Here is a 27,968-nt window from a genome sequence, read left to right as displayed (position 1 = left end):
TTTCAAACCTAATGAAACAAAAATCTTGACACTTCCCACACATCTCCAGGCCTTCTCACTTCATCTCAAGGATGGAGTGGTTAAAAAGGCATGACTACCCACTCCATCCATCAGCTCAAAAGACAAAATTCATCCATGATATCTTTTCACACTACAAATCTATCGGTTCTCCCTCCAAAATGTGTATTCATTTCCACCACCACCATCTTTTTCTAAGCTAAAAGCACCTTATACCTGGACCACTGCAAAAAAAAATTTTAATTGCTCTTCCTGTTTCCTTTCGTTTCTCAATCTGCTTTTCACTCAGCAGCCAGAGCAACTCTGAAGGAACTACTCTTCAAATAAACTGTTTTTTCTCTGCACTTAGATTTTTTTGTTAACTATACTTTGGCCATATAGTTAATCAATCAAGTTCAGTTACAAAGTCAGCTCCCAAACACTTGCTAAGTCTTTTTATGGTTTGCTTTAAAACTAAATTTCAAAAAGGTACACATCAAACTCTTAACGAGGTTCTCTCTCACAATTTCATTGTTTTGAGATAACCCTCTCTCTGATCTGATATTTTTATCATATAGATAAGATTAAAAAGGAAGTTTAAGTAAGATTTTAAATTCAAAGTCCCACTTGGTTCTTTTCTGATTTCAGTTGATCTAATAGAAGCAATACCCAACACAAAGATATTTCTCTACCTCAAAAAAATATTCCTGAATTTCTGCTTCTGGTCCAATGGAGTAAGTGGTATTAGACAAGCCCTCCCTCCCATCCTCATAAACTATAAAATAAAACAAAATATATAAAGCAACTGTTTTTCAGACATTGGGCAACAGATACCATAAGCCCATGATCTTGGAGAACACAAGAGAAATACAAGGTAAGGCCCAATTTGCTCCAGTTTTCTGCCTGGGGACACTTTCCCAATGTGCTATAAGGAGGTGAAACTCAAGAAGCAACAGATTCACAGGGTGGAGGAGCTAGAGATCAGAATCTGAGACTGTCAATGAGGCTGAAATTTACAGGGCAAGATAAAAGAAAAAAGGGGAGTCCAGAAGTCTGCATGGGATTTTCCTTAAGAGGCTGAAAATATTCACTACATTTAATTTGCACGTAAGCTAGGTGAGACTCTGTAAGGTTTAACAGAAAGCAGCCACTGCGAGGCTGAGAGCTGAACAGAGATACTAGAGACTGTGAAGTGGTAGGAGACAGGTTTTGCTGCAGTCACAGTGGAGAAGCCATGCTGAGTACTCTGTGAATTAAATGAAGACTCCAGACAGGCCAGGCTTTGGGAATAAGGACCAAGTCCAAAGTTAAAGAATATCCTAGGCTAATGACAAAGGCATTAAAGCATAAAACCAAGCATAAAAAATAAAATCAAGAGGATCCAACAGTAATTTAGCTTCCTGCCAGAAAAAAATTGGACACTCTTTAGAGGAAGACAACATAGTCCGAATCTCCTACAATTTATCATCTAAATTTCCACCATACAGCAAAAAATTACTGTATGTGCAGAGAGGCAGGAAAATATAGTCATAGTCTAAGAAAGGGGGAAAAAAGTAAGTAGTTAATAGAAATAAATTTTGAAAGACCCAGAAGTGGGAATTTACCAAGGGATCTAAAATATCTTGTATAAATATGGGCAACAACAACTTATAGGAAAATATGGTAATAATGGAGTAAGTGGGAAATCTCAGCAGGGAAATGGAAAGTATAAAAAGAACAAAACTGAAATTCTAGAACAGGGAAGTACAAAGTTTAATAGCAGCTTGGACTTTGGGGAGGAGGGAGAAGGGTTGATGAAGTTGAACACAGGTTAATGGAAATGATCAAAATTGAAAAAAGAGAAAAAATATTTAAAACATGAACAGAATCCCAGTTGCTTGTGGGACAATATTAAGCGGTCTAACATATACACAACTGGATGCCCAAAAGGAAAGAGAGAAGGAGTCAGAAAAAAGAATTTGAAAACTAATGGCCAAAAATTTAGTAAATTTGGTGAAAACAACAAATTACAGAAACAACGATAAATACAGTTGATCCTTGAACAACATGGGTTTGAACAGCTCAGGTCCCACTTATACACGAATTTTTTTCAGTAATAAATACCACAGTACCTACATAGCCTGATGGTGGTTGAATCCATGGATGTGGAATTGTGGATAAAGGGGAACCAAGTATACTGAGAACCAACCATAAGTTACAGGTGAATTTTCGATTGCACTGGGAGGGTTGGTGCCCCTAACCCCTGTGTTGTTCAAGGGTCAACTGTATAAAGAAAACCATATTTAGCCACACCATAATCAAATAGCTAAAAAAACTAAAGATAAAGGAAAAAGTCATAAAAGCAGCTAGTGAAAAAAGATAAATTCCATACAGCACCTACAGAATGAAGGCTGTCTTTTTATCAGAAATGGCAGAGATCAGAAGACACAGATATCATAGACAATCTCTTTAAAGTGTGAAAGGACAAACTATCAACCCAAAGTTCTATATAGAGTGAAAATACCTGTTACAAATAAAAGCACAATAAAGACATTTTCATATAAAAGAAAACTGAGAGAATTTATCAACTATAGAACTGTACTGCAAAAAAATGGAAAAGGAAGGAAAGTGGAATATCAGATCTAGAGGAAAGAATAGAGCACACAGGTAACAGCAAATACATTGGTAACTGAATTCACTTTCTATTGCTGCTGAAACAAATAACCATAGATTTAGTGACAACACAAGTGTATTATCTTACAATTCTGTAGGTTGGAAATCTGACATAGGTGTCACTGAACTAAGATCAAGGTGCTGACGGGAGTTGCACTCCTTCTGGAAGGCTCTCTGAGAACACCTATTTCCCTGGCTCTTCCAGCTTGCAGAGGCTGCCTACATCCCTTGGCTCAGGGGCCCTTTCTCCATCTTCCAATCCCGCAACAGCAGGTTGAGTTGTTCTCAAATTTGAATCACTCTGACTTCCTTGTCTGTCCCCTTTTCCACTTTTAAGGACTCTTGTGGTTATTTTGGGTCTACTTGGATAATTCAGGGTAATCTCTTTGACCGAAGGTCAAGGATTAACAATCCTAATTCCATCTGCAAACTTAATTCCTCTTTCCCTTCTAACATAAAATACTCACAAGTTATGGAGATTAAGACATGGACATATCTAGAGGGCTATTTTCTGCCTACCACATTAACTATAAAATTTTGTTCCTCTTTATTTTCCTCTTGATTTCTTTTAAAAACAATGTACTGTTTAAGCAAAGGTGCTAACATTGTAATATGAGGCTACTAACATACAAAAATAAAATACACAATGGTAGCAAAAAAGACAAAGAGGTCATAATTGGAACTACATTTTTCTAAGATTTCTAAATTTTAGTAAAAATGTTATGATACTACTCCTAAACAGACTCCTAATTGTGATCAACTAGGGAATCATACTGTAAGCCACAAGGAAACCATAAATTTTTTAAAAATACAAAGAAGTATAGGTAAGATGTCAATTAAAAGGTAAAATGGAATAAAAAAATTCAACTAACACAAAATACAATAGTAAAGGAGGAAGAAACCAACAAAAAATAGACACGATAAATAGGAAGAAAGAGCAAGATGGTAGACTTAAAACCCTAAAATATTAATAATTACATGAACTGTAAGTATCATATAATAAACGTTTGATTTAAAAGTTAGAGATAGTCAGATTGAATTTAAAAAAATCAAACATTGCTGTCTACAAGACATCAAGAGATGGATTTTAAACATAAAGATATACTTAGGACTAAAGTAAAAGTATTACAAGAATATATATCATGCAAACGGTCAGCATGAAAAAGGTCTAATGGTTATATAAATCCACACACATAAGAGTGTATGGGTGTAATGGACATAGAGAAAGTATTACCAGAATAAAGAGGACATTTCATAATGACAAAAAATTAATTTATCAGGAAGACCAAAAAAAAAATTTCACAAATATGTGTGTACCTAATACCAGAGCTTCAAAATAACTTGAAGCAAAAACTGACAGAACTAAAGGGTGAAACAGACAAATCCACAACCATTATTGGAAATTTTAACATCCCTCTGTCAATGAGTGACTGAAAAGAGGACAAAGAAGTTTGCAAAGACGTAGACCATCTGCACAACACTATCAGCTAACTAGGTCTACTTGACATTTATAGACTACATCCAATGATTGAGAATGATTCTTTTCAAGTCCATCAAATCATTCATTGTTAAAGAATATATACTAGGTCTTAAGACAGATCTCAATAAATTTCAAATGACTGAAATCGTACAGATTTTTTCAACCAAAACATAATTAAATTAGAAATTAGTAACAGTGAGATATATAGAAAATCCCCAAATATTTGGAAATTAAATAACACACTACTGAAAAAAATTGAAGGTCAAAGAAACCACAGGTGAAATTTGAAATTCTGAACTGCATGATAATAAAAACAACACATCAAAATATATGAAATACAGTGAAAGCAGGGCTTAGGAGGAAACTTAGAACTTTATACTTATATTAAAAAATAATAAAGATTTAAAATCAGTGTCACCTTAAGAAAATGATAAAAAGAGCTAATAAAAGACTAAATAAATAGAAGGAAGCAATAAACAGTAGAAATCAATAAAACAGATAACAGATAAAGAAAATTAACAAAACCCAGTTAGTTCTCTGAGAAACTAGATTAAGGAGAAAATTAAGAGAAAATACAATTTATCAACATCAGGCATGAAAGAGGTAATACCACAACAAATGTTCAAAGGATACAAAAGAATTATTATAAATAATTTTTTTGTTAAAAGATTTGACAAATTAGATAAAGTAAACAAATTCTTTTCAAAATACATACAACCTAAACCTACACATAATAAGTAGACAATATGAACAGCCCAATATCTATTGAAGAATTTTAGTTTGTAATTTAAAACTTCCCACAAAGAAAACCGTGGCAGGGTTGGTTTTCTAGGTAAATTATATCAAATATTTAAGGAAGGAATACTGCTAATTTTACATTGACTCTTAGAAAATAGAGGGGTAAAAAAAAAAAAAAGGAACACTTTCTAAATTATTTTAAATGACCAGCATAATTGTTATAAAGAACCTGACAAAGACACTACAAGAAAATTACAGACCTCCATTTCTCATGAACATAGGGGAAAAAAATTTAACCAAATAATATCAAACAGAATCTAGCCATATATGGAAAGGATAATACATCAGGATCACCAGGGGCTTATTCCAGGAATACAAGAGGTATTATTCAAAACTCAATCAGTGTTATTTCTCCATTGACAGAGTAAAGAAGAAAAATGCAGAAAAAAGCTTATAAAGACTGCATATATAGAAAATCCTAATATAATTTTTTTTAAAAGCTTCTAAAGCTAGTAAGTCGATCTACCAAGGTTGCAGGGTGGCAAAATAAAATATTAATATTAAAAAATGTTTGGGTTTCTCTGTACTAACAAACAATTTGAAAATAATATTTTACAACGTGCAGTTCAATGCCACTAAAAACATTAAATATTTAGGATCAAATTTAACAAAATAAATGCAATAACTGTACTGGAAACCTAGAACACTGCTGAAAGAAATTAAAGACAAATATATGGATGAGTAAGACATTAATTTTCTCAAAATTGATCTATAGATTCAACACAATGCTAATCTAAAGAATACAGTCTTTTTGTTTGCTTGTTTTTGGCAAAAACTAACATGCTGATTCAAAAATTTGAATAGAACTGCAAAGGACCTAAAATAGCTAAAACAACCTTGACAAAAAAAGGCCAAAGTTTGAAAATTTACACTGTGTAATTCAAGTCTTACTGTAAAGCTACAGTAACTGAGACAACATGGTAGTTTAGGAATAAACAAATGATCAATGAAACAAAACTGGCCCACATACAAGTAGTCCATTGATTTTCAACAAAAGCCCCAAGACATTTCGATGAAGACAGTCTCTTCAACAAATGGAACTGGAAAAACATCTGAAAAAAAAACTTCTCAATATCTATCTCCACCTCATACAATGAACAATGAATTCTAATTGAATCACAGACCTAAATATAAAAGCAAAATCGGTATCATTGCTAGAAGATACGAGAATATCTTTGTGACTCTTGAATAGGCAAATATTCTTTAAGATGCAAAAAAGTCTTAACTATAAATGAAAAAAATGATATGTGTCTTCATCAAAACTTAAAATGTCTGTTCACCAAAAAACAATGTTAAGAACATGAAAAAGCAAACCACAGCCAAGAAAGTATTCACAATACATATATCTGAAAAAGCACGTATGTCTAGAATATATAAAGAACCTTACAAATAATAGAAAAGACAAACAATCCAATTAAAAACGGGCAAAACTTGAACAGACACTTTTTAAATGAACATATATGAGTAACCAATAATATGCACAGGAAAATGCGGTTAACATCATTTGTCATCAGGGAAATGCTCATTAAACCACAATGGAGTACCACTTCAAGCTGACTAGACTAGCTAATATTAACAAGACAGATGAAATCAAATACTGGCAAGAATAGGGAAGAACCAAATTTCATACATTTCTAGTGAGGGTATAAAATGATACAACCTCTTTGGAAATCATTTTGGTAGTTTCTTACAAAATTAAATACAACCGGTTAGACATATCCTCTAACCCAGCAGTCCCACTCAGGTATCTACCCCCAGGCAAAAAATAATACACTCCACGGATACACTTGTATGGAATGTCTATAGCTTTTTCACATAATAGCAAACACTGGAAACAATCTAAACATCGAGCAAGAGGAGACAGGTAAACAAATTGTGGCATAATTGTACAATGGACGATTACTCAGAAGTTAGATAACCACTGGTACACACAACACCACGGATTAATCTCAAAAACATTATGCTAAATGAAAGAAGCCAGGTTTTAAAAGAGCATATATTGTATAATTACATTTAGCTGAATCTCAGTAAGAGACAAGAACTAATCTGTGGTGATAGAAATCAGAACAGTGGCTGCCTTTGTAGAGTTAGGACTGAACAGGAGTACAAGGGAACTTCTTAAATCCTGTATCTTAATTGGCATGATAGATACACTATGTATACACTGGTCAAAATTTATAGACTTCTACCTGTAAGGTGAGAGCAATTTCACTACATGTAAATTTCACCTCCAATTACCTCAGATTAAAAAAAGTTTATTTCTTAGGCTGTTAAATGAATCTCAGATCACTCTATTAAAAATGATTAAATCCCTAGTCCCACCTACAATATCTGCCCCATAATATAACTGATTATAGTAACTGTAACATTAGATTATTCTTTTTATCAATTTTATCTATAAATGAATTATTGCATTTATTTACTATTGCCTCCAGTAATACATTTTGCCTTTTTCAAAATTTACATATAGGATTTTTCCTAATTTTATTTTACTTTTCCCTTTATTTAATAAATGAAATTTACTATTGGCATTTAATTGAATTTACAGTACTTTAGAAATAATTAGAAAAACTGAATGCTGCTTTTAAGATTTAATATTACGTCACCAAAATTTATGTATAACTAGTCCCTTATAGAAGAAGATTCCACATGGAATGGTAAAAACATGGTTGCAGAAGATTCACCCATGACTATGCTGGGACCCAATCTTGGGGTTCTGTGCCTTTTAGTTAAACTATCTACAATAAAGTCTTGATTCTTCCAGATCTAAACCTCTCTCTCTCTCTCTTTTTTAAATGGAGTTAGGGAGAGGTGGTATCCAAAACAAAGAAAACTTTTTACTGACTTCTGCTTTAAGCTGAACATTTTAATCAGGTTTCAGAACAAAAACATTAGGGAGTAATGAATCAGTCTATAAGGGTGCATATTGCTTAGTGACTACATGTAAATATTCTATTAGAAAAGAAACAGACATTCATTATGATGTACTGCTGACAAAAACACAAACATATTCTGGGTTAACTTCTAATTAGAAAGCAAGCCCCTAAGACTGGGAAGAGTCCCGTCGCGTCACACAGGGGTGTAGGGTGTACCCTCTGGAGTCCTCTCCTGGCCTCTGTTAAAGTGCGCTGACACGCTTCTGCTCAGCTCTTTCAGAGCTCGCCACCCACCCCACAGTCTGCCTGCCAATGCCCTACCTGAGAACCATCCCTCCATCCACGAGTAGGCAACTCCAGATACCTAACTACCCACCACAAAGGGACAGGTGGCCAGTCCTTGCTCATTTTAAAAAGGTATGCTTTGGGATGAGAGTTGGGTACAGGGAGTCTAAATTTGGACAATGCAAACATTTTATTTTTAAAAAGTATAAACTTTATCAGTTTAAAAGAAAATTAATTCGGGGGACTGGCAACCTCATCGTTAAGGGATAATTGTGCTCACACATAGCACTGTCTGCTAATAGAAGGAACAGGCAAATCCCAACACTGGAGTGTAATGAATCACTCACTGAGTACTGCTCACAAATGGTAATCTGATGGGAAGATATTCACTTCTGGTTCAATCTGGAACAAGACTTCAGAGGACTCTGCAGACTCATTTCACCAACAGCCAGGCTCCAGAACAAAAGAGACTTTCTACTTACTCAGTTGAATGTATACTTTTGTTTAAAAACAAAACATGATTTTGATAACCTTGTTTTTTTTTTTATGACATTTTTGCATTGGCTGTGCTCCAACTTCTGCTTCAGAAACAGTTGATGAGTGTCACAAACATAAGAAGGTGAATATGACAAATAAACAATGGGATAATCATGGTTGAACTAAATCACTTTAGAAAACCTCAAAGAGACAGCCCAATTTGCCCTAGAAACCACATGCTACGAAAAGCCCAGCGTTTTTGAATTAAGGCATAAAGAGATAGCACATACGAGCGAGATCTGTGTCTGGATCGTCTATTGTTGGGGTCTGCCTGGCTTTTTTCCTTTTGTCTCCTTAATACAGCTTCCCACTGAGGCGCTGAATCCACCATATCATTCTCCTGCCGTATTCTGAAAAGAAAGCCCATTCATGCAAAGTTAACATCCACACATGTGGCACTTTGTTTATTGGTTCACCCTAAACTTCCTTTCAAAAGTTATTTAAAAGTTATCAAATAAGCTATTTAGAAGTTATTAAGAAATGAAAGGTTATTTAGGAATATGTAATTTTATTATAATCATAACCATTCAAAGCTGAGACTGTATTAACTGTATTAACAAACCCATAAGTAGGTAAGTATATAATATTTATGTATAAATGTAGAAATACATATTGGTTATTTTCAGACTTCATCCCTGGCTTAAAATTTTCTGGTAAAAAGATATGTGTCAAACCAAAACTCATTTAAAACATTTAAGTTTTGACTAAAGGAAGAGTAGTGTCTGCTAAACAATCTTAAATCATGAAACAAAATCATTTTTAAAAAACATGTTAAGTAAAACAACACTGGATAATTTTATTTTGAAATGCTCTTAAAAATTCACACAAATTGTCAAAGCTTTCATGCACTATTAATAAGTACCAGATACAATTCCCATTTTTTAAGAATTTTAAGAAACACAAGTTAAATATGGTGGCATAATAGAGCAGCAGTTGAGTAGGCACAGAGCATCCTGATTACACTGCTCACATGTCTAAAAGGGAATGAAGGCTGTGCACTCAGTGCGGCCAGAGGGCTGGCAGGGAACGTAAACGAGGGAAAGGGAAATGAGGGGTGGGGGGCCGTGTTACTTGGGGGGCACAGGCACTTGCCATGTGAGATCATGGGGCAGTGTTACCAAATCCTCTCAGTTTCTTTTAAAGATAATCCACAGATCTGGATTTCCTAAAATGAACTATTTTTTAAGTAATGGCAACCAGTTATGTATGGACCTAGCAAAACCCATCCACAGACCAACTTCAGCCTGCAGAAGTTGTGGACCGTCGCTGTATCAAGACTTTCTTAAAAAAGAGGGTGAAGTGTTGCAGGGGAGAGAAGGGGAATCAAGCACTTAATTAAAGTATAAATAATGTCTGGAATGCACTGCAATGATGCTGTGAAGCCATGAGTACTTCTTGTGAAAATCAAACACCTGTTATTTGAATCTTTAAGTTTAAATTTATGTAAGTTCTTCAGAAAGCTGCTCCAGGGTGTTTCTTTCGCACTGATGCTCCCAGGGCGTGGGAGAGCAGCACAGAACTGCACGGTAATCAGCCCAGTACTGTGATTGCATGAGCATATTGGCTTCAAAACAAAAATCAGAAGAACAGGCAAGTTTGGAGTCATTTCTCCCGCTGAACAGATGTCTTTCGGTTGCCCTGTTACAGCACTTAGCACAGTCTGTGGGGTGGGTATCTGGATTTGCTTATAATGCAAATCAGCAGATGAGTGACAAATATTCATTTCACATATACTTAAACAGAGACAATGGAAAGCATATTCAAGTTTTATTTTAAAAAGTAGCTTATGAGGAAGAAGCTATTTAAATCTCTCTAGATTAAAGAGGAATTGTGTTAAGTAAAAAATTATCCGTCACACACTTCAAGGCTTTGAACTGTATGTATTTCCTCACTAAAGCTTTCATTTCTAATAGCCTATTGTTTGAATATTAATAGGATACAGCCATGGTATTTTTCACAAATTCAAGAACATTGCTCTCTCTCTCATGGCTTGTGCAAAGGAAATTAAAATTGAACATACATAGCTATGAATCTGAATATTAGAAATATCTGAAGAAAAATATGAGGTCATAATTATTAGTCATTCTTTGAAACACTCTCATTTGAAAATGCCATGTGTGTAGACACACACACACACACACACACACACACGTATTTTCATAGCCAGAACCTATACCTCCAAGCCATTCTATGTGTCATGTGACAGCCAGTGAGTCACCAGGCCAGCTGGTGAGGGGACGGTCCTGGACACTCCCAGGACTGAGGGACCCAAAGTTAGGAAGAGATGGTCAGTGGGAAGGTGTAAGGCTAACAGGAAGGTATCTCCCCTCCCACAGGAACCCACACTCACACTGTCCAGGCAGAGAACAGGTCCTCCCAAGTTCTAATCCTGGAATCTTTTAGACTGTGGCTTCCATTCTGACCTAAATCACTGCACAGTTCATGGACAGGACTTAATCTCACCATATTAATTTTTTTTCAATCAGTAAGTCAGCTTCTTGAAATATTTTTGAGGGTCAAGCTTATCAGCAAGGGTGAGACCTGACTGGGGCCAACACAGTTTTCCCAGAGGAACATCCCCATGACATTTCAAAGGCAGCACAACTGCTGTACGCTCACTCTCTGCTGTGGTAGAATTTAGCTGGTGACCTTCATACTCCCGTTTCACTCTGATGACAAAAATTAATTAAAAACTCAGGAAGGAGATACCTTCCTGAGACATGAGCACATGTGTTTTCTGTACCTTACTCGTAATAAGAACTAAATCTGAAAATTTCAGACTACGGCATGTACCTTTAATTTTTATTTTCCTAATCAAAAGTCTAAAGTGAGGGCAGCAAAACCCTGTCGGTTAATATTCTTGTGACCCACATGTTTCAAAGACAGATGCCCTCTACCGGTGACACTGTTTCATAAATATTCTAACAGGGGGCATTAAAAATGTAAGACTCATTGGAGAGTCACAACAGAAGCACATCTTCCTGAGTAACGGGTGGTGAAGCTGCCTTAGTCTGTAATGAAGTTTGAAATTACACCCTTACAAAAGGCCTCTGGTTAATGGTACCTCATTACAAGAATGAAAGTGTCATTTCTCCCATCAGTGAACTGCTCCAGAAAATACAGATGCTGCATGGAAAGGAAAAATTCTAGCTCTAAAGGCAAGGATATCATAACACTCAGTCCTTAAGAGGCAGGAGTTAACTATTTTGCTTCTGCATGAGTAACTAAAGAAGTAATTAAATGTAAAAGATGTCTCCTATAATGATTCTGCCTTGTAAGTCTCATTTATCCTTGGTGTAGGACACACATAGTGTTGGGTTTTGCTCCTTTCCTGTTCTATGTTAACTTTAATGTCGGTGTTTACACTATGAAGAATAAAAAGGCTTAAGGGGGGAAGAGTCTGTTCTAATTCTCATTGAGGCTGTATTCGTTTTCAAATGTTACATTTAAAGTTGAGCCTCAAAAATGATAAATATTTCTTTCCTGTATCCTTCAATGCAGTAATTACATTTATCACATTTTATCTATTTTCTCATGTACAACTAAAGAGAGTTAACAGCTGGGCTAAGAAGCCGTACCATAAAAAGGCTTTTATTTTTCAATTAATGTATAAGGGAGACCATTACCCTAGAAGAGAGCATTTTCCAATAATGTTTCAGAATAAGAGAATTCTGATCTATTTCCTCCATGTCTCACCAAACTTCAACACTGTACTTCTCCAGACTACCCATGCAATTTAGATTTTTAACTATATTTGACACTTAATTAAAGTTTGAAAAAGGTTTTGAAGATGAAATGCCACATAATCGTTTGATAACAATAATGAAGATAATGACTATTCCTAGTCTCTTCTTTCCTGTCTTCCCAATTACAGTTCTGCCTCTTCTGCAAAATCCTTCACATTATCCAATGAATTCTTCTATAAGCCCCTGTGGGCTTTCCTTTGTCCTCCACCTGTTCCCGGGCAGTTCTGTTCCTAATAAGACCTTCCTTTATACCAGTTCTTAGTTCTTAATTCATTTCCCATTCACAGAGATAAAGACCATGTTTAATACTAAACCTGAAAAATCTTACAGAGCAAGTATCTAATGGTAAGGGGAAAACACATTGTTCCTGAGTTCTGCCTAGTTCAGGCTCTGCCATTATCTGACTCAGACCCTGGGCAAAACGCTTAACCTTCTCCGGCAGGTCTGTTTCTTCATCTACTGAATTATTGTAAAGATCCTTTATAGCTTTAAGACTCTATGTCTCTCTATTTGTGCTTTATTTCCAGACCATTCAGACACATTAACACAAACATCTACTCTTCAGCTATAGCATGACCTTCTAGACAACTGTTCCATATGGACACTCCACTGCTAATATTAAACCTGCAGGTCCCAACTCATTGTGGACTTGTGTTTCTCATCAATTGCACTCATTTTTGGATCACCTGCTATAAACCAATATAAAGCAATCTTTGTTTGTTTTTTTTTCCAGTAGTTTTTCTTCCCAAGGGAAATTTACGTTGGTTTCAGGCATCTGTCAATATGCTCCCTGAAGACCAGGAAGCCAGAAATTCATTTGCTTTTTCCACCTTCCCCATCATCAATAAATTATTCTTATTTGCTCTTAAAGGTGCTTCCACCTCTTCTGCTTATTCCTTGTGCTCTCCCTACTAAAACGGGCTGCCTTGGGCACAGCTTCCCTCTCAAGCTCTCCTTGTCTTCACAACTGGTCACCCTGCTTTGCTCTCCCTCAGTCATCTGACAGCACTCCTCAGCTGCCGCAGCTCCGCACTTCCACAGTCATCTCTGCCAACATGGGTTTATGCTCTGCAAACCCTAAATCATCCACATCAAATGTCTAAATCTTAATATGGCTTATTAAAGTGGAAACCACAAACCTTGCTGTCTGTAGCATGATGAACATCACTTCCACTGGCTTTGGACCAACTGCCTTCCCCATACACACAACGTTTACCTTTTGTGCAGCCCCTCCCCTTCAGCCAGGGACAGGGACTGTGCAGTAGGGATTGCTGGCAAGGAAACAGTCACCCATTTTCAGGCCATGCGGAAGAAAAGGCCCCTGGTTTAAGTCTACCATCATCCAAAACACATTTTTCCCCTAGGGCACCAGGACAATCCTGTTTTGTTTTGTTTTATCATTCTAACAACAATAAGACCCTCCCCAAACTGTGATCTCGATTTGCCATTTCAGATGTATTGTCTCTGTTAGCTGCAGTGCCAAAGAGGACAGTCTCTTCACTTTTTTAGGAAAATAATATAAAAGATCTTGTGGAACACTTAAAAATACTTAAAATACTTAAAACCATCTTAATCCATTACTCAGATACCGATTCCAAAAGACATCTAAAAGGCAGGAAGAAACTCTAACATTTGTGGCAGAACAAATTCATGCTAGAAACACTGACTTCTTTTTTGTTACAGGGAGTTGGGCCCCATTTTCCAGATACAACAGGGACTTCAGATAACACTGAGCAGCGCTGAACATTCTCATTAATCGGATAGAACTGGCCCATGCAGGGCACTTTCTGCTTTTCAAAGCACATCCATTATCTCAGATCCTCACAAAGCTCATGAGGTAGGCAGGGCAGGTATTATTCCACTTTGCATGTGAGAAAACTAAAACTCAGAGGGTAAAGGAACTAGCTCCTAGGCACAGTGATCTTCAAAGCAGGGCCAAATTCCTAATGCATGGCCCCGAATTCTTTGTTCAGTGCTGTTTCACCCACACAGGCGCACATGTGCACACACATCGCCTCATGTACATAACTGATGTGATCATGATGCAAACATCCCAGAATCAAATTTGGGAAAGGTCCAAATGTCCCCTGTTGCCAATTTACTCTAGTCCTGCTCTTACCCCAAGCTTCTCTCATTTCTGTCTTCTAATCCTCACCAGGCTGAAGAGTTACTTCCACTTTCATGCTTATGCAAAAAACACCAGACCAGCTCCCTGCATCACGGCCCCCCACCTCCTTCAAATCTCCCACTTCAAATCCTAAAAGCCTAGCAACACATCAAAGCTAATGACTGAGAAATCCACCCACCCTCCCCAGTGAAGGCTCAGAAGAGTGCTGATGTTCATCAGCAGCACAAAGGAGATTTTGCAGACCAGTTTCTTTGAATGTGAAGGATATTTTATTAAGCTCACAGTATTTTCAGGGAAAGCTGGTTTATGAAAGGCTTCACTCTGATAAGTCTACTTCCTAGGTTCTCCTTCAGCATACCTTGCGGGCGAGTCCGGAGCATGGCCCCGGGGCTCAGACCCACAGGACTGACCCTTCTGATTTTAGGGGGCAAGTTTCAAAATTCTAACTGGTGAAAATGAATGCAATCTAATATTCACATAGATCATTAACTTCATACTGGCTTTGTACTTGGTAAGTTTCCAATCTGATGAATTTGAACCAATTTTTTCACAAATCAGTATAGCAAAGTAAGTAATCTCGAAAGATATTTGAAGCCATGTAGTTTTCAATCCTACCAGTGAACTGAAGTAACAATTTCATTTCCCCAAATCAATCTTTCACTATTTAGATCATAATGACTACTTCATAACTTTTTGGAGGCCAGATACTCCCTTAAGAATCTGATAAAAATCTACAGATCTTATCACCGGAAAATCACGTACTTGGAAACATACAAAATTTTGCATACAATTTCTCAGGGTTATAAGACCTCTAAAACCCACTCATGAATTAGAAGATAAGAATGCCTGGTCTGAAAATACAAATGTGTAAAGAAAGTTAGGGAAGGTGAGAAAATGGAAGACGAAGTTAAAAGAAAAGCGGAAAAGGCTGAAAAAGGGGTGGAGGGGAGGTGGGACAGTCAAAGAAGAGGCGGCAACTCCAAAGTCAGGTATCAAACTCTTTGGCTCTTGCCACCAAAGCGCTATCACCTCTTAGATTTCATTTGGTCTTTGCAGTAACTCATCCAAGGGAACGGACCTGGTAGTATACAGTCCACTTTAAGGATGAGAAAACTAAGGTTTAAACTGGTTAAAAAGTTGCCCAAGCTCAAATAGCAGGAACATGGCAGAACCAAAACCTTCACCCACATCCTTGGGGTTTTTCTGACACATCACTGGCTCCTAAACAGAGACAGAAGTCAGAGAAGGTAGAAAAGAAAGAGTGGGAAAGAAGCTAAAAAAAAGAAAAGAAAAGAAAGGGGGGAACAGGGCAAGGTAAAATAATGTGATAGAGGAAAAAGGGAGGCGAGAGAAGAGAGGAGTTGAGGTGTAAGTAGAGACACTGAGGGGAAAATAAGGACATTCTGTCATCTTAGATGTTATACCACAAAACTGTGCTCCAACTTCTATCTAGTTATAAAAAGGGAAGAAAAAACTATTTTCTCAAACCTCAAAACCTGGAGAACCGTAGGTATCCACACAGACTATGAACATGGTAAAAAAAAAAAAAAAAAAACAACTGAAGTGAAAGGAAATAAAAAAAGACATTAACAATTCCCCCAACAAAGGAGGCTGAAGCCCCTCGTGTTGTCGGAAACTCTTGTGCAACGAAACCCCGCAGTCAACACACAACCCTCACTCACCTGGCCTCGTCAGCTCTGGACCCAAAGCTGACAGAGTGGGGGTTTATCTGCAGTTATATTTTTCTAAAATTGAATCTAAACAGTAATCCTTGTTTCTATATGAGCCTTTCAGAGTTGGTGCAGGTTATGAATTTTTCTTCATGGTTGTTAAAAGCTACAGCTGCTGCTTTGGATAAAGGTGATTGATGAACATTGTCTTATTAATTTCTGTTTCTCCTCACACAAAATGAGAGATGTTTAAATTGTTATCCATGGGAACGACAAAGCAGCTTAAGCTCCAATGGGGAGACATTGTGGGAAAAAAACAGTATTTACAAAGAGTGGTCTCAAACCTAACAGGAGAGACTTCCTTATGTTAAACAAACAAACAAAAACAACAATAGCAAAACCAGCAAGAAGGAGTGGCACAGGGAACAGCATCCCAGAGACCACACTGGGTCTCCAGAAAGTGAACCAGACTCTGTCCAGAGTTCTACTGGACACATCATGGGCTTCAAAACAGTGTCTGAAATGCAAATCTGCACAGTCTTTGCCCCTCCACCCCAGGCTGCAGCTCCCACAGGGACACAGGAAAGCAGGGTTGTTGGGTGCAGGCTCTGGTTTCCAAAGTGATGAAGCATCCGGGGCTGAATTTAGAGACCTCGCTGGCAGGAGGTAGAGGATCAGCATGTACAGGATTCACTTTGCCCCATTCTAGGGTTACCAGAGTCCTTTGATAAAAGCACAAAGGACACTGCTGTGCGCCCGGTTGAGTCACACTGACCACCAAGATGAGGAAGGACAACTGAGGTTGAAGAGATTCATCCTCCCCCTCACCAAGAAGTCTTCTGCACAAACAGAAAGTCAGACATCGTTAGACAACCTTTCATCACAGACACGAGATATATTGGGACCATGAGCAGAGCAGCCGTATAAATATTCGGGCCCATGTATCCCAAGGTAGAATGAGTGGGTTCTGGCAAAATTTTAAAGGCTAACAATGGGATGGAGAGGTTAGTGGTAGCACTGTGAAATGGGTACTTGGTACCCAGGGACAGTGTAATGGGTTGCACCATCCTTCTCTGCACACTGTACCTACACCAGGGTTTTCAGGAATGGGGATTAGAACTGGGCAACGTATTTCTTCCTCTGCCCACTTTTAGCTATGCCCCTGAGAGCTAGACCTCATCTTCTGCAGACACAGGCAACTTGTATAACCCTGGGCAATATTTCTGCAGGTAAAAGAAATGACTTTGAAAGCCTTTGCGTAGTATGTTTTGAAAGTGATTTCTCATTAATAGCCTTACAAAGACATTAGCATGTAAACATTCAGAACCACCATCATTCTAAAGTACGCTACTTACACAGCACAAAGAAAGGCAGTCTAAGACATTATTCACGGACTTAGGGTTGGGGGGACTCTGGAGGGAGAAAACACCTACAAGGAATACTGAAGCCAGTGCCACTAGATCAGCCATGAGCTATTTGAGAATTTGTGGGCAACCTTTAAATAATGTCTCATTTAGATAGCAAATGTCACTGTGAGCACTTCGGGCCCTACAAGACACTGTGTTTAAACAGGCTACCTTCTGAGGATAGAGCATCTGTGAGCACAACTTAGAATACACCAAGCAAAGCAAAGGTATTTGCTAAGATACTGGCTTGATCAATAAGGACAGATTGGAAGGGGTTGTTTGATTTGTGTTGTTTGTGCAGGAGCACAGAATTTTCAGAATGGGAAGAGGGTACCTGAGGGAAAGCTAACCCCTACACTTGGGTTTTTATAGATGAAGAAACTGAAATCATTTCCTTGAGAGAGCTGTCATAATGCGCTGAGATCTCACTTCTATCTAGTGCGATTCCAGCCCCTAAGAAGGCTGCAGGCAGAAAGATTTCCTAAGAAAATGGTCCACTCTTACAATGCTGTCTGGGCTGTTATTACACACTTTATAGTTGGGGAGGGAGGCCGATTCAATGTGTGCCAAGCACAAGGGCTGTGAGCATTAAAGAAGGAGATTATCTCATCCAACTTCCTCATTTTACAGAGGAGAAAAAGACCCAGAAAAAGAAAGCAGCCACGCCAGAGTCCACATCAGATGAAAAAGGGTTTCCCAACAGTCCAGTACTGACGTTTTCTAGGCCAGATATTTCTTTGTTGGGGGGTGCTGTCCTGTGCACTGCAATATGTTTAACAGCATCCCTTGCCAGCAGCAATCCCCCAACCAATCGTGACAGCCAAAAGTACCCCCAAACATTGCCAAATGTCCTCAGAGAACAGAGAGAAGAAAAAATTGTCCCCCAATGAGAACCACTGGGTTAGAAGTTGGCCTACCCAGTAACAAAATCCCTCTCCTCCCCAAGCCGGTGCTCCTTCACCACGTGATTACTTGTTTTCAAATAAATATTCCAGAACTAGGAAGAACTGATTAATGTATTAATCCATCCCTAATACTGATTACTTGTCAAACGATGTTATTAACAAGCTCTTAAGAACAAGCCTTAAAAATATGAACTAACTGCATTTACCCATCTAACTGTGTGCCTGATGAGTATAAATGCGTATTTGCATGTATCTATACATAAGGCTGAAACTTGCTACTGTGAGTGTCTCGTTTTGGGCTTGGGCAAAGTGTAGGGATGTCATGTTAAAAGATACTTCACTAAGAAATTCCTCTACAAATGGTAAAATTTCTTACCACCCTCACAAATTCACTATACATTGTACCTAAGCACAGATCATCATTGTTTTTAATTAAGAAGAAGGGAACTCACAATCAAATTGTTTAATCATCTTACTATGAAGATAACAAATTCAGTTCAAAGAGCTGAGGTCTCCTAAAATAGTGCTTTAAAATCGTGCCAGATTCCTTCTTAAACACAGATGAGAAAAATCAAGCATAAAAGTTAACAGGACATACATCTTCTACAACCAGTGGCAGCTCCGATTTCAGAGTTCCACTTTAACTGCGATATTCCAACATTACCTGTTCCTCTTTTTCCGGTGTTCTCTATTGGAATTTTCCGATTCACTACCGCTGCTTGTGTTACAGCGCGAGCGCGACCTGGAAACAAAACAAGGGCAAAAGGAAAAACCCACGTTTATGACAAATGAAAAATTTCTGAAAGGTTCATGTCGGTTCTTTGGAACTCATTTTGCAGTAAAATTACCAATCCAAAGCTAAGTAGCTGCCTTAGCTCTCTCCCAGTCAGCGCTCCTCAGCTCAGCCAGGCAGCTGAATGTCCACAGAAACATGAAAGCAGATTAAAGCCAATGTCACCACGCACCCAGAAAGGACCAGGGCATCAGGCATTTCCAACAGAACTCTGATATGGAAAATCTACAAGCCCCCTGGGCTGGACTAAACATGGACACAAAGCCGTCAAACCCCTACACCTCCACGGGGAGATGCAGAGTTTATTTCCCCTCCCCTTGAATTTGTGCTGGTCCGGTGACTGATTTTACCAACAGAAAGAGGTGGAAGGGATACTCCGCCAGTTCCAGGACTATCTCTTAACTGGACTGGTAGCTTCTCTTTCCTCACAGCTACCTAGGTTAGCCGGTGCAGAGACCACGGAGATAGAGAGAGAGGTCCCAGGCCACCAGCCATTCTGCCAGAGACTAGCCAGACCAGCTAAAGAAGTACCTGATCAATCAACAGAATTATACGAGACACAAGTTCTGGGAAGTTTTAATGTAGCAGCAGATAACAGAGACTGCTCCTCTGAGACACAAAGGAAAAAAAAGAAATCCTAAGGATTTTAAAGAAAGGAAGACAGTGAACCAGTTGAAGCCAAAATTGTTATTTAGAAATTATATAAAATGTTAGAAAAATTGTAATACTCTAAAAGCAGCCACTAATTAAAAAAACATTTCCCAAGTGCTAATCTGCTAAAACTTCCTCTGTCTCCCTGGACCCTCCCTCCATTTTGTGGTTACCTCCTCCTTTGCTTTAGATCTGAGTCTTCACCACTGTTATGGGCTTTCCTATAAAAAAACAAATAAATGAAAACATTAAGGAGAATAGAAAATTATCAACTGGCTGAAGGAAGCACACCAAAATGAGTTTCACTTCAGTTAATTCATATCTATTATGTAGTCATCCATTCACCAAACATTTCAGTCACACACAGGTGCCCAGCCCTACAACAGGTCCCAGAAACATAACACAAACTGGCCTCAAGAAGCCAGCAATCTCGCGGGGGCTACGAACAGTCCATAAATATCAATGCGCAGCACATCTGTTACGTTCCATTCATCCAGTGATGGAGTTCAGCTGTCGTTCCTAGATCTGCAATTGAAACCGAGAACTAACCTGATTAGGCCTGACAAATCCAACCCGCCTTGCTTGCTTCTAGTTGATTTTAAACTAAATGCCTACTAGCTTCCTTATACCTAACACCTCTGACACATGGGTCACTGCAGTAATGGTGGTGTAAGTTGTTTTTCAGGAACTTGTTAGTTCTTGCGCAGTGCAGACCAGGTGAGACCAATGACCATTCAAACAGGCCTGTGTGAGTGTCCTATGGACAACATTTTGACATCGGAGGGCCCCAAACTCCACCCTCAGAACATGCTAACTCTGCCATTTCCTGAACACACATCCTATAAAAAGCCATGAAGCACAACTATGCTTGCACAGAACATCAATTATCTCACTTTTCTTACCTCCAATCACCTTTCCCCATGCCTGGGACCACCCTGCCTCTTTATCCCATAAATATCCCTCAGCCCTGTCTTTGGGGAGGCAGATTTAAGATGTGTTCTCCCATCACCTTGCTTGGCTTTCTTGGGAACAAACTGTTTCTCTGCTACAAACGCTGGCATCTCAGCATTTGACTTGCTACAAATTGGGCAAACAAACCCAGTTTTGAGGGCAGGCCCTCAAAAGGTGGCTGAGCAGTGTTCGATGGAGTCACACAGAAGAGCGTATTAGCTACACTGCAAATCCACGTTCATGACCTCAAGTGGACTGACAACACAAGCCAGCAGCCCCACCACCTTTCTCTGATCTAAGGACTCTCAGTTTCTGTAAAGCAGTTTCAAACTCTTTTTACCTTGCAACCCTCTGACCCTCTGTAGTACTACTTCAGCAGATGACTTTGTGTTCTCCTTCCAAAGGGAAAAGCAGCCACCAGATGGGAACTTATTCATTTTCCTGTTACCAAAAATAAAACTTACCAACATGTCCCTCTCTTATTTACGGAATTGTCCTTCAACTAAGGTCAGCCCCTTCACCTGTGTTGTGTGGGTCCCATCACCTCTTATCTATTCAATGACTGTCATTAATGACCCTCTTATCTCTTACATATATTCAACTTGTCCTTAGGGCAAATTCTTTTACCAGCTTTTCACATTCTCGGGTCTCTCCTATTCAAACACACCTACTTTGACTCCAGATTCCCCAAGATTTTTCCCAGTCTCTCCTGTCTTCCTCAGAGCCACACTTTTTGAGAGAGGTGTCTATACCCTTTGTCTCCATTTCCTTACCCTCTGTTATATGTGCCTTTGCACTCTGGTCAGGACATACAGGCTCTTTAATGTCACCATCACTACTTGCGTTCTTCCATTTTCCAACATAATCACATCAAATAACATTGGTACGTCCCTGTCTTTACACCACATCTTTGAATAACTACTCAATATAGACACAATTATATAATTATCATTCATAGATGATCTAAATAGTGTTTCAGGGACACAATTCCATTCTTATATAGATTTAATTTTTCTTAGAGATGGTAACTGCCTAGTTTTCTATTATCTATCAGATGCTTAGTTAGCCTGGTGCTTGTCACTACTTCATCCAAACTCCGAGAGAGCTGCAAAACCCCTCCTGAGATGGATGAATACTCAAGTGATCTGCAAGTTCCATCTACATCCCTCCTGGAGCCCTCTGCCCTTCTGCTCACATCTGGACAGTCTGCTGTCTAATACTTCTGTATGAATATCACTTTGATGAACTCCCTTCACCGTGAGCCAAGGAATTCCTTTTGCTTCTCTGTATGATGGATCCCGTATTTCCAGGTCTCATGGCCTCTTGTCTTGGTTTTTGGTGGAACTTATCTTCCAGTTGTTGACAGAGAAAATGTGCACGGCAAGTATAATTTTTTTTTTTTTGAGAGCTGAATTTCTGAAAATGTCTTTATTCTACACATATAATTACAGTTTATCTGGATATAGACTCCTAAACTGAAAATAATCTTCCTTCAGCATTTGAAGGCAATGCCTCATTATTTTCTTCCCCTACTTTTGCTGTTAAGCAGCCAAATGCCATGATTCTAATTTGTGACCATTTGTGCATGGACTTTTTTTTCTCTTTCAGTTTCCTCCCTGACTCCAAGTTTTAAAAATTCTCTTTAAATCTGTAACGTTTTGACATTAAATGAAGAATTAGATTTTTCAATCTATTATGCCAAATGCTCAGTGGGTTCTCTCCATAAAGTTAAATAATTCCATTCTGGGGTATTTTCTTGTACTATTTCCTTAATAATTTCCTCTCCTGCAATTTTTGAATTTTTTTTCCCTTGGAAATTTCATCAGTCAGATATTTGATAACCACGTTTGATCATTTTCAAATCTTATTTCCATATATTTGTTTTGTTTTGCTTCTACTTTGGGGAAGAGTTCCTTAGCTTTATCTTCCAAATTGTCTATTGATTATTTAAAATTCTACCCTATCCATTTAAAATCTAAGAATTCTTATTCACTCTTCCCTTTCACTATCAAAGTTTTCATTTTTCTAAAGATAATAATTATAAATTTTAGAAATTTTTCAGTTTCTTGTATTGTCTCTATCTCCTGTGAGTTCCCCCCACATACTCTCTAATTGTTGGCTTCAGTCCCTGTCTTTCCAAAGACAAGCTATCCTCAAACGCCAGGTGATTACAGCTCTCTTCATTTAAGCATGAGGCACTAAAAAGTCTGGGAACCCCCGGATGGTGTGGTGCATGTTAACTGATGGCTTCACTGCAATCTGGAACAAAGTAATGTGGGTAATTTCAAGCATTTCATTGGAGGATCCTTTGAAAGTTGGTATCTGTAGGTCTTTTCTCTTGTATCTGTCCATATCTTACAGTGAGATTCCCTAATCTCATGCCTGGGAGACATAAGCCTGGTTTCCAGCATTCTGAGAATGAAGAGAAAAGGGAGCTACTTGGTAAGCAGATTATTCACTCTCTTGATTTTTCACATGGACACAATTTCTCTGTTTTACAAAGTAATCCTCTTCAATGAAGGCAAATAAATGCTAGTTTCTCACAGCTCTGTCACTGGCTTCTTAGCATTCTACCTATACTATCTTCTCCAGACAGCCTCATATCTATTTCATATTTCAACTAACATCTTTAAGAAATTTACATTTCAGTCCAGATGGCTAATCCAGCACCTGACTTATATCAAACAATCCATGTAAATCCCACACATGGACATCTCAAGGGTATCACAAATTCAACATATCAACAACCAAACTCAGAGTTACCGTTCTTGAGCCTGTTACGTCCAGGTGAGTTTTACTTTGATATATCACACCTCAATCCCTAAAACTGCACAAGCCTGGATTTCATTCTTGACATCTGTCACTCCTTTACCCCTCATTTTGATCCTTCCAGTCCCATTGCTTCTACCTCCTAAAGGGTCTCAAAACCATCCACTTCCTTCTATCTCCACATCACAACCTTGGCCCAAGCTCCCACTCTCTTTCACCAGGACTCATATGATAGCCTGATGCCCGCTCTTATTTCCTCTACTACCCTCTTCTGCCTTTTCTCCACAGGACAATAAGGATCATCTTCACACAACATAAATGCAGTTGTGTTATCACCCCATTATAACAACCAAAATCCTCAACAAGGCCCAGGTGTCCTTTGAGGTCTGGCCCCATCTTTCTCTCAAGCTCATTTCTAACACATTTCCGTTCACTCAGTGCTTGAGCAACACTGACCTTTCACCCTTGCCACAAACGCTCCTGGCTCCCTTCCATTGGAAGGCCCCTGCACACGCTAGCCCTTCAACCTGGAATGATTTTTCCTCTCTCTGCCTGCTCTGTATCTCAGAGCCCAGTTCAGGCATCCAACCTCAAGGAACATTTCCTAACCTCCTTGACTCAAGGACTCAGCAACACTTCCCTTAGTAGTGCTGGTTACACAGGTGTTTGATTTGTAAAAATTTATCACACTTATATTTACGATGTGTGGCCTTTTCTGAAGGCATGTTAGGTTTCAATAACAAGTTCTTATAAATCCCTATAAGCGCCATATTAACTCCGCTCCCCCTACCCCCCAAGGATATAGGAAAGTTACAACTGCACATGCATTTGTGTGATTCGTGTATTTCTTCCCCAGAATGTAAGCTCCCAAAGGTCAGGGACGTTCTCTAGTGCTGTTTAACACAGTGCCTGCCATAAAGTAGGCACCCAATAAACATTTTCAAGTGTGAAAATGGACAGAGGTGAAAATAAATTGTACCATCAGTAAGTAGGCTAGCTTTCTTCTTCCAGAAATGTTTAAACAAGCAGGCTTTAGGGGCTCCATGAACCTTGAAAAATTATATGAAAATTCATATGTGTATTTAATTATGTGCTTTTCCCCTCTAGGGAATGAATCCAACATTTCATCAGATTCTCAGAGAGTTTCATCACCCAAAAAGGTTAAGGACCAATGTTCTAGACTTGGCCAGAATTTAATAGATTTATCCATCTAATGACAAACAACTGGCAAAATATGAAATTTTGATGTTTTGCATTATCTCAGCCATTCACTGCAAAATAGAATTTCTTTATGAATAAATGTAAGCCCTTGAGAGTCTTCCACGCTGATGACAAATCTCGGTTTTAAATGTCAGAGTTGATCCAGCTACCCAGGGATTTGTGCCCAGGGGCAAGGTAAATATGTGTGAAGACAGAACAAGACTGAGAAGGACAGGGACAATTGCAGGACATTCAGAGTGGAAAGAAACAAAGAATGAGCTGTGGTTCTTTATGCCAACACGCTGCAATGTCTAGTCTCCTCAAAACACACACGCCCAATCAGAGACCTTGCAAGTACCACACAGAGCCAGATGGAAGGCCCTGGTGCTCAGACAAAAAGCTTTCCTTCCCTGTAGAATCAAAATAGTCTTTCCCCTGGATGATGCTAATGAAAGGATCCTGTATCACTCATCACAGTTACTTCTCTAGATTACACAGGAAACCAGCAGAAAATGTACTGTAATATACAAGTCATTAAATCTGGATTTGGGAATATGTGTGCTCCAAACTATTTCAACAATTAGTTTGGAGGAAAAAATGTAAATTTTGATCATGTAAAAAGTTGATAAATTCATTTTCAAACATACTAAAATCAAAATGACCATCTGCTCAATGTGTGCAATTATTTTATTTAGGGAAAGCTGACAAAGTACACTAATAATTCAGGATGAAAAACTTTAAAAACCTATCTATTTAACAATAATCATACAGTGCCAAAAATCTCAATATATTTAGCGATTCCCACTACCCACATGCCCTTGACACACACATACACACAAATGCACTTTAAAGTGTTTCCCAGTGATGTTGCCTTGGTTTTAAGTCTTGTCCAAGTGGACCCGATGGTTGGTAGGGAAGGAGGGCAGAAAATCTTTCCCTGCCTTATTCAAACGATGGCTCATTATCCCTGCCTTTTTCAGATGGACAGACCTGACTCTAAGTTCCAGATGTGTCATAAGGAACAGTTACCATTTTCTCCCCAAGCCTCAGTTTTCTCATCTGAAAAAGTGAGGTAATAATGCTGGGCTAGGTATTTTCCATCGGCCCCAGCCCCATCCAGACCTATCTATAATCTCCCCTCTACTACCAAGACTAGAAGCCTGAAAATGACATTTTCCTGGACTCCTTGCCTCTTAGGAGCTTAGGTAGGATTTGAAGGCAGGAGAAAAGGGGAAGCAATTTTGCTTCTGGCATTACCTGTGACACCTACCATTGCACTCCTTAAAAGTGGGGGTTCCACAGCGTTAGCTGTGCTGGTGGCATCTCTGGCAGTGGCAGCAAGAGTCCTTTATACAGTGGTGGTGCCCTTGGCAGTGACAGCAGCAAGCACAGGCTCACGGGGGCCAGCTCAAAGGTGGAAGCAGCCTCAGGTTTCTGGGTAACACCCCCTTCTCTCCTCTTACCCCATGGGCAGCACAGCGTCCAGATGGCAGACCTGCGCCCCTCTCTGCCCGTTGCTCCTTCAGTCCTGCTCACACTTGTGCACCAATCCCTGCATGAATCCCTCTCTGCTGGAAAGGCCTAGTGATGGAATGACACATATGCCAACTTCCATGTTGTCATCATAAGGACTAAGTGAGAGAATACCTAGCAAGTAATTTGCTCAATACTTGGAACATGGTTAAGTGCCAACTATTTTTCCATTATTCTATCTAATGACTGTTGGTCTTGATCTCCCTCCCCCTTCTCAGTCCTACTAGGTGAAGGTGATGACCTTTCCCTCCTTAACCATCAAAGGGTATCAGTGAAGCTGGACCTGGTTTGAGAAAGTCGGGGATTGAGACTCTGGGAAACTGGCAGAAGTAGAAGGAATCAGACAGGGATGGACCAGTAAGTGAACAAGGCAGAGGAAAAAGAAGGGCTTCTGCTTTCTAAATCCACAGTGCACACAAAAAGAATCTTAATGGTTATCTGAGAACACAGCCTGGGAATTATAAGTCATTGATAAAATACCACTTACGCAGGCACCCAAAGTACAACACAGTCTCCCACCATGTAGAAATGAGATGAATTTCACTGGTAAGTCATTTCTAGGTCTTACTCTCTGAATTTCTCATATTGCCCAACCCGCTCTGCAGAGAGTCCCAAACTTCTAGATAATGGACTTTTTTCTTATATTAAGTACATACACACAAATATAATCACACAAACAATGTGACCTGCTGGGTAAAATGTAACAGGATTCAATTTTCTCTGTTCTTTGAAAGGGTTTTTACTTAAGTTTAAGCAACAATATCAGTCTTGAGAGCAAAGCACTCAGCCTCAGCTAAGAGGTCTCTAAATATAATTTTGTGTTTTCAAGTTAAAGCATTTAAAATTTTAATATACTAATGCATATCATTAATATATATTATTATACACTATATATACACTACATATTACACTATATTATATACACTACATATTACACACAGTATATAAAATATATTCTTGAAATATATCATATACATTTTAAAATTTAGTCTTAATCACAATAAAGAGAGCAAGTTCCCATCAATTTAAAAAAATTTTTTTCTTTTTATTAAATTCCTTTTTGGGAGGGAGGTAATTAAGGTTTATTTATTTATTTTTTAAAGTAAGTACTAGGGATTGAACCCAGGACCTTGTGCATGCTAAGCACGCAGTCTACCACTGAGGTATACCCTCACCTCCATCAATATTTTACAAAATTATTCTCTGAAACTCTGGCTATTTAAGAGAAATGGTTCAGGATCCCTGGCTTATTTTACCTCAGAAAAACAAAACCTAAGCTCTCTGTTATTGTGGGGTGACCAAGGGTCATGATGTTATGAGAATAATGTGTGATAAAAAAGTGACTGGGGTCCAGAGCTTCTGGTGAAAATTAAAAGCTGAGGGCTGTCCAGCTTACCTCCTCCTTGTGGGCTGTAGAGAGTCATTGTCACTCCCACAGGAGGGATTTCGGCGGCGTGTGTAGGGGAACTTCGGGGACTTCGTGCGATCGTTGGGAGAGTTGTAGAGTCCGCTGGAAAGGAAGAGGAATGGTCAAGGACGCCTGTAGAGGGCCTGGAGGAGCTATCACCCTCACCCGATCTAGGGAAGTGTT

General features: G+C 38.7%; 1 protein-coding gene across 2 annotated transcripts in view; it reads right to left on the bottom strand.

Moving 5' to 3' along the window:
• EPB41L4A (erythrocyte membrane protein band 4.1 like 4A) overlaps window positions 1–27,968 on the bottom strand; it is a 220,599-nt gene that overhangs the window by 13,662 nt on the left and 178,969 nt on the right. Inside the window, exons 16-19 of one of the 2 annotated variants that reach the window (XM_032476504.1) lie at window positions 27,774–27,887; window positions 20,098–20,145; window positions 19,145–19,222; window positions 8,856–8,975 (exon numbers count right to left, since the gene is read on the bottom strand). In XM_032476504.1, coding sequence (XP_032332395.1) covers window positions 8,856–8,975; window positions 19,145–19,222; window positions 20,098–20,145; window positions 27,774–27,887 — 360 coding nt within the window. The remainder of the gene's footprint in view (window positions 1–8,855; window positions 8,976–19,144; window positions 19,223–20,097; window positions 20,146–27,773; window positions 27,888–27,968) is intronic. The other variant, XM_032476505.1, reaches the window with a different exon arrangement.

Source organism: Camelus ferus, chromosome 3, assembly GCF_009834535.1.
Source record: "Camelus ferus isolate YT-003-E chromosome 3, BCGSAC_Cfer_1.0, whole genome shotgun sequence".
NCBI lineage: Eukaryota > Metazoa > Chordata > Mammalia > Artiodactyla > Camelidae > Camelus > Camelus ferus.
The sequence above is the reverse complement of the archived record's forward strand: the minus strand, read 5'-3'. Positions and strand labels throughout refer to the sequence as shown.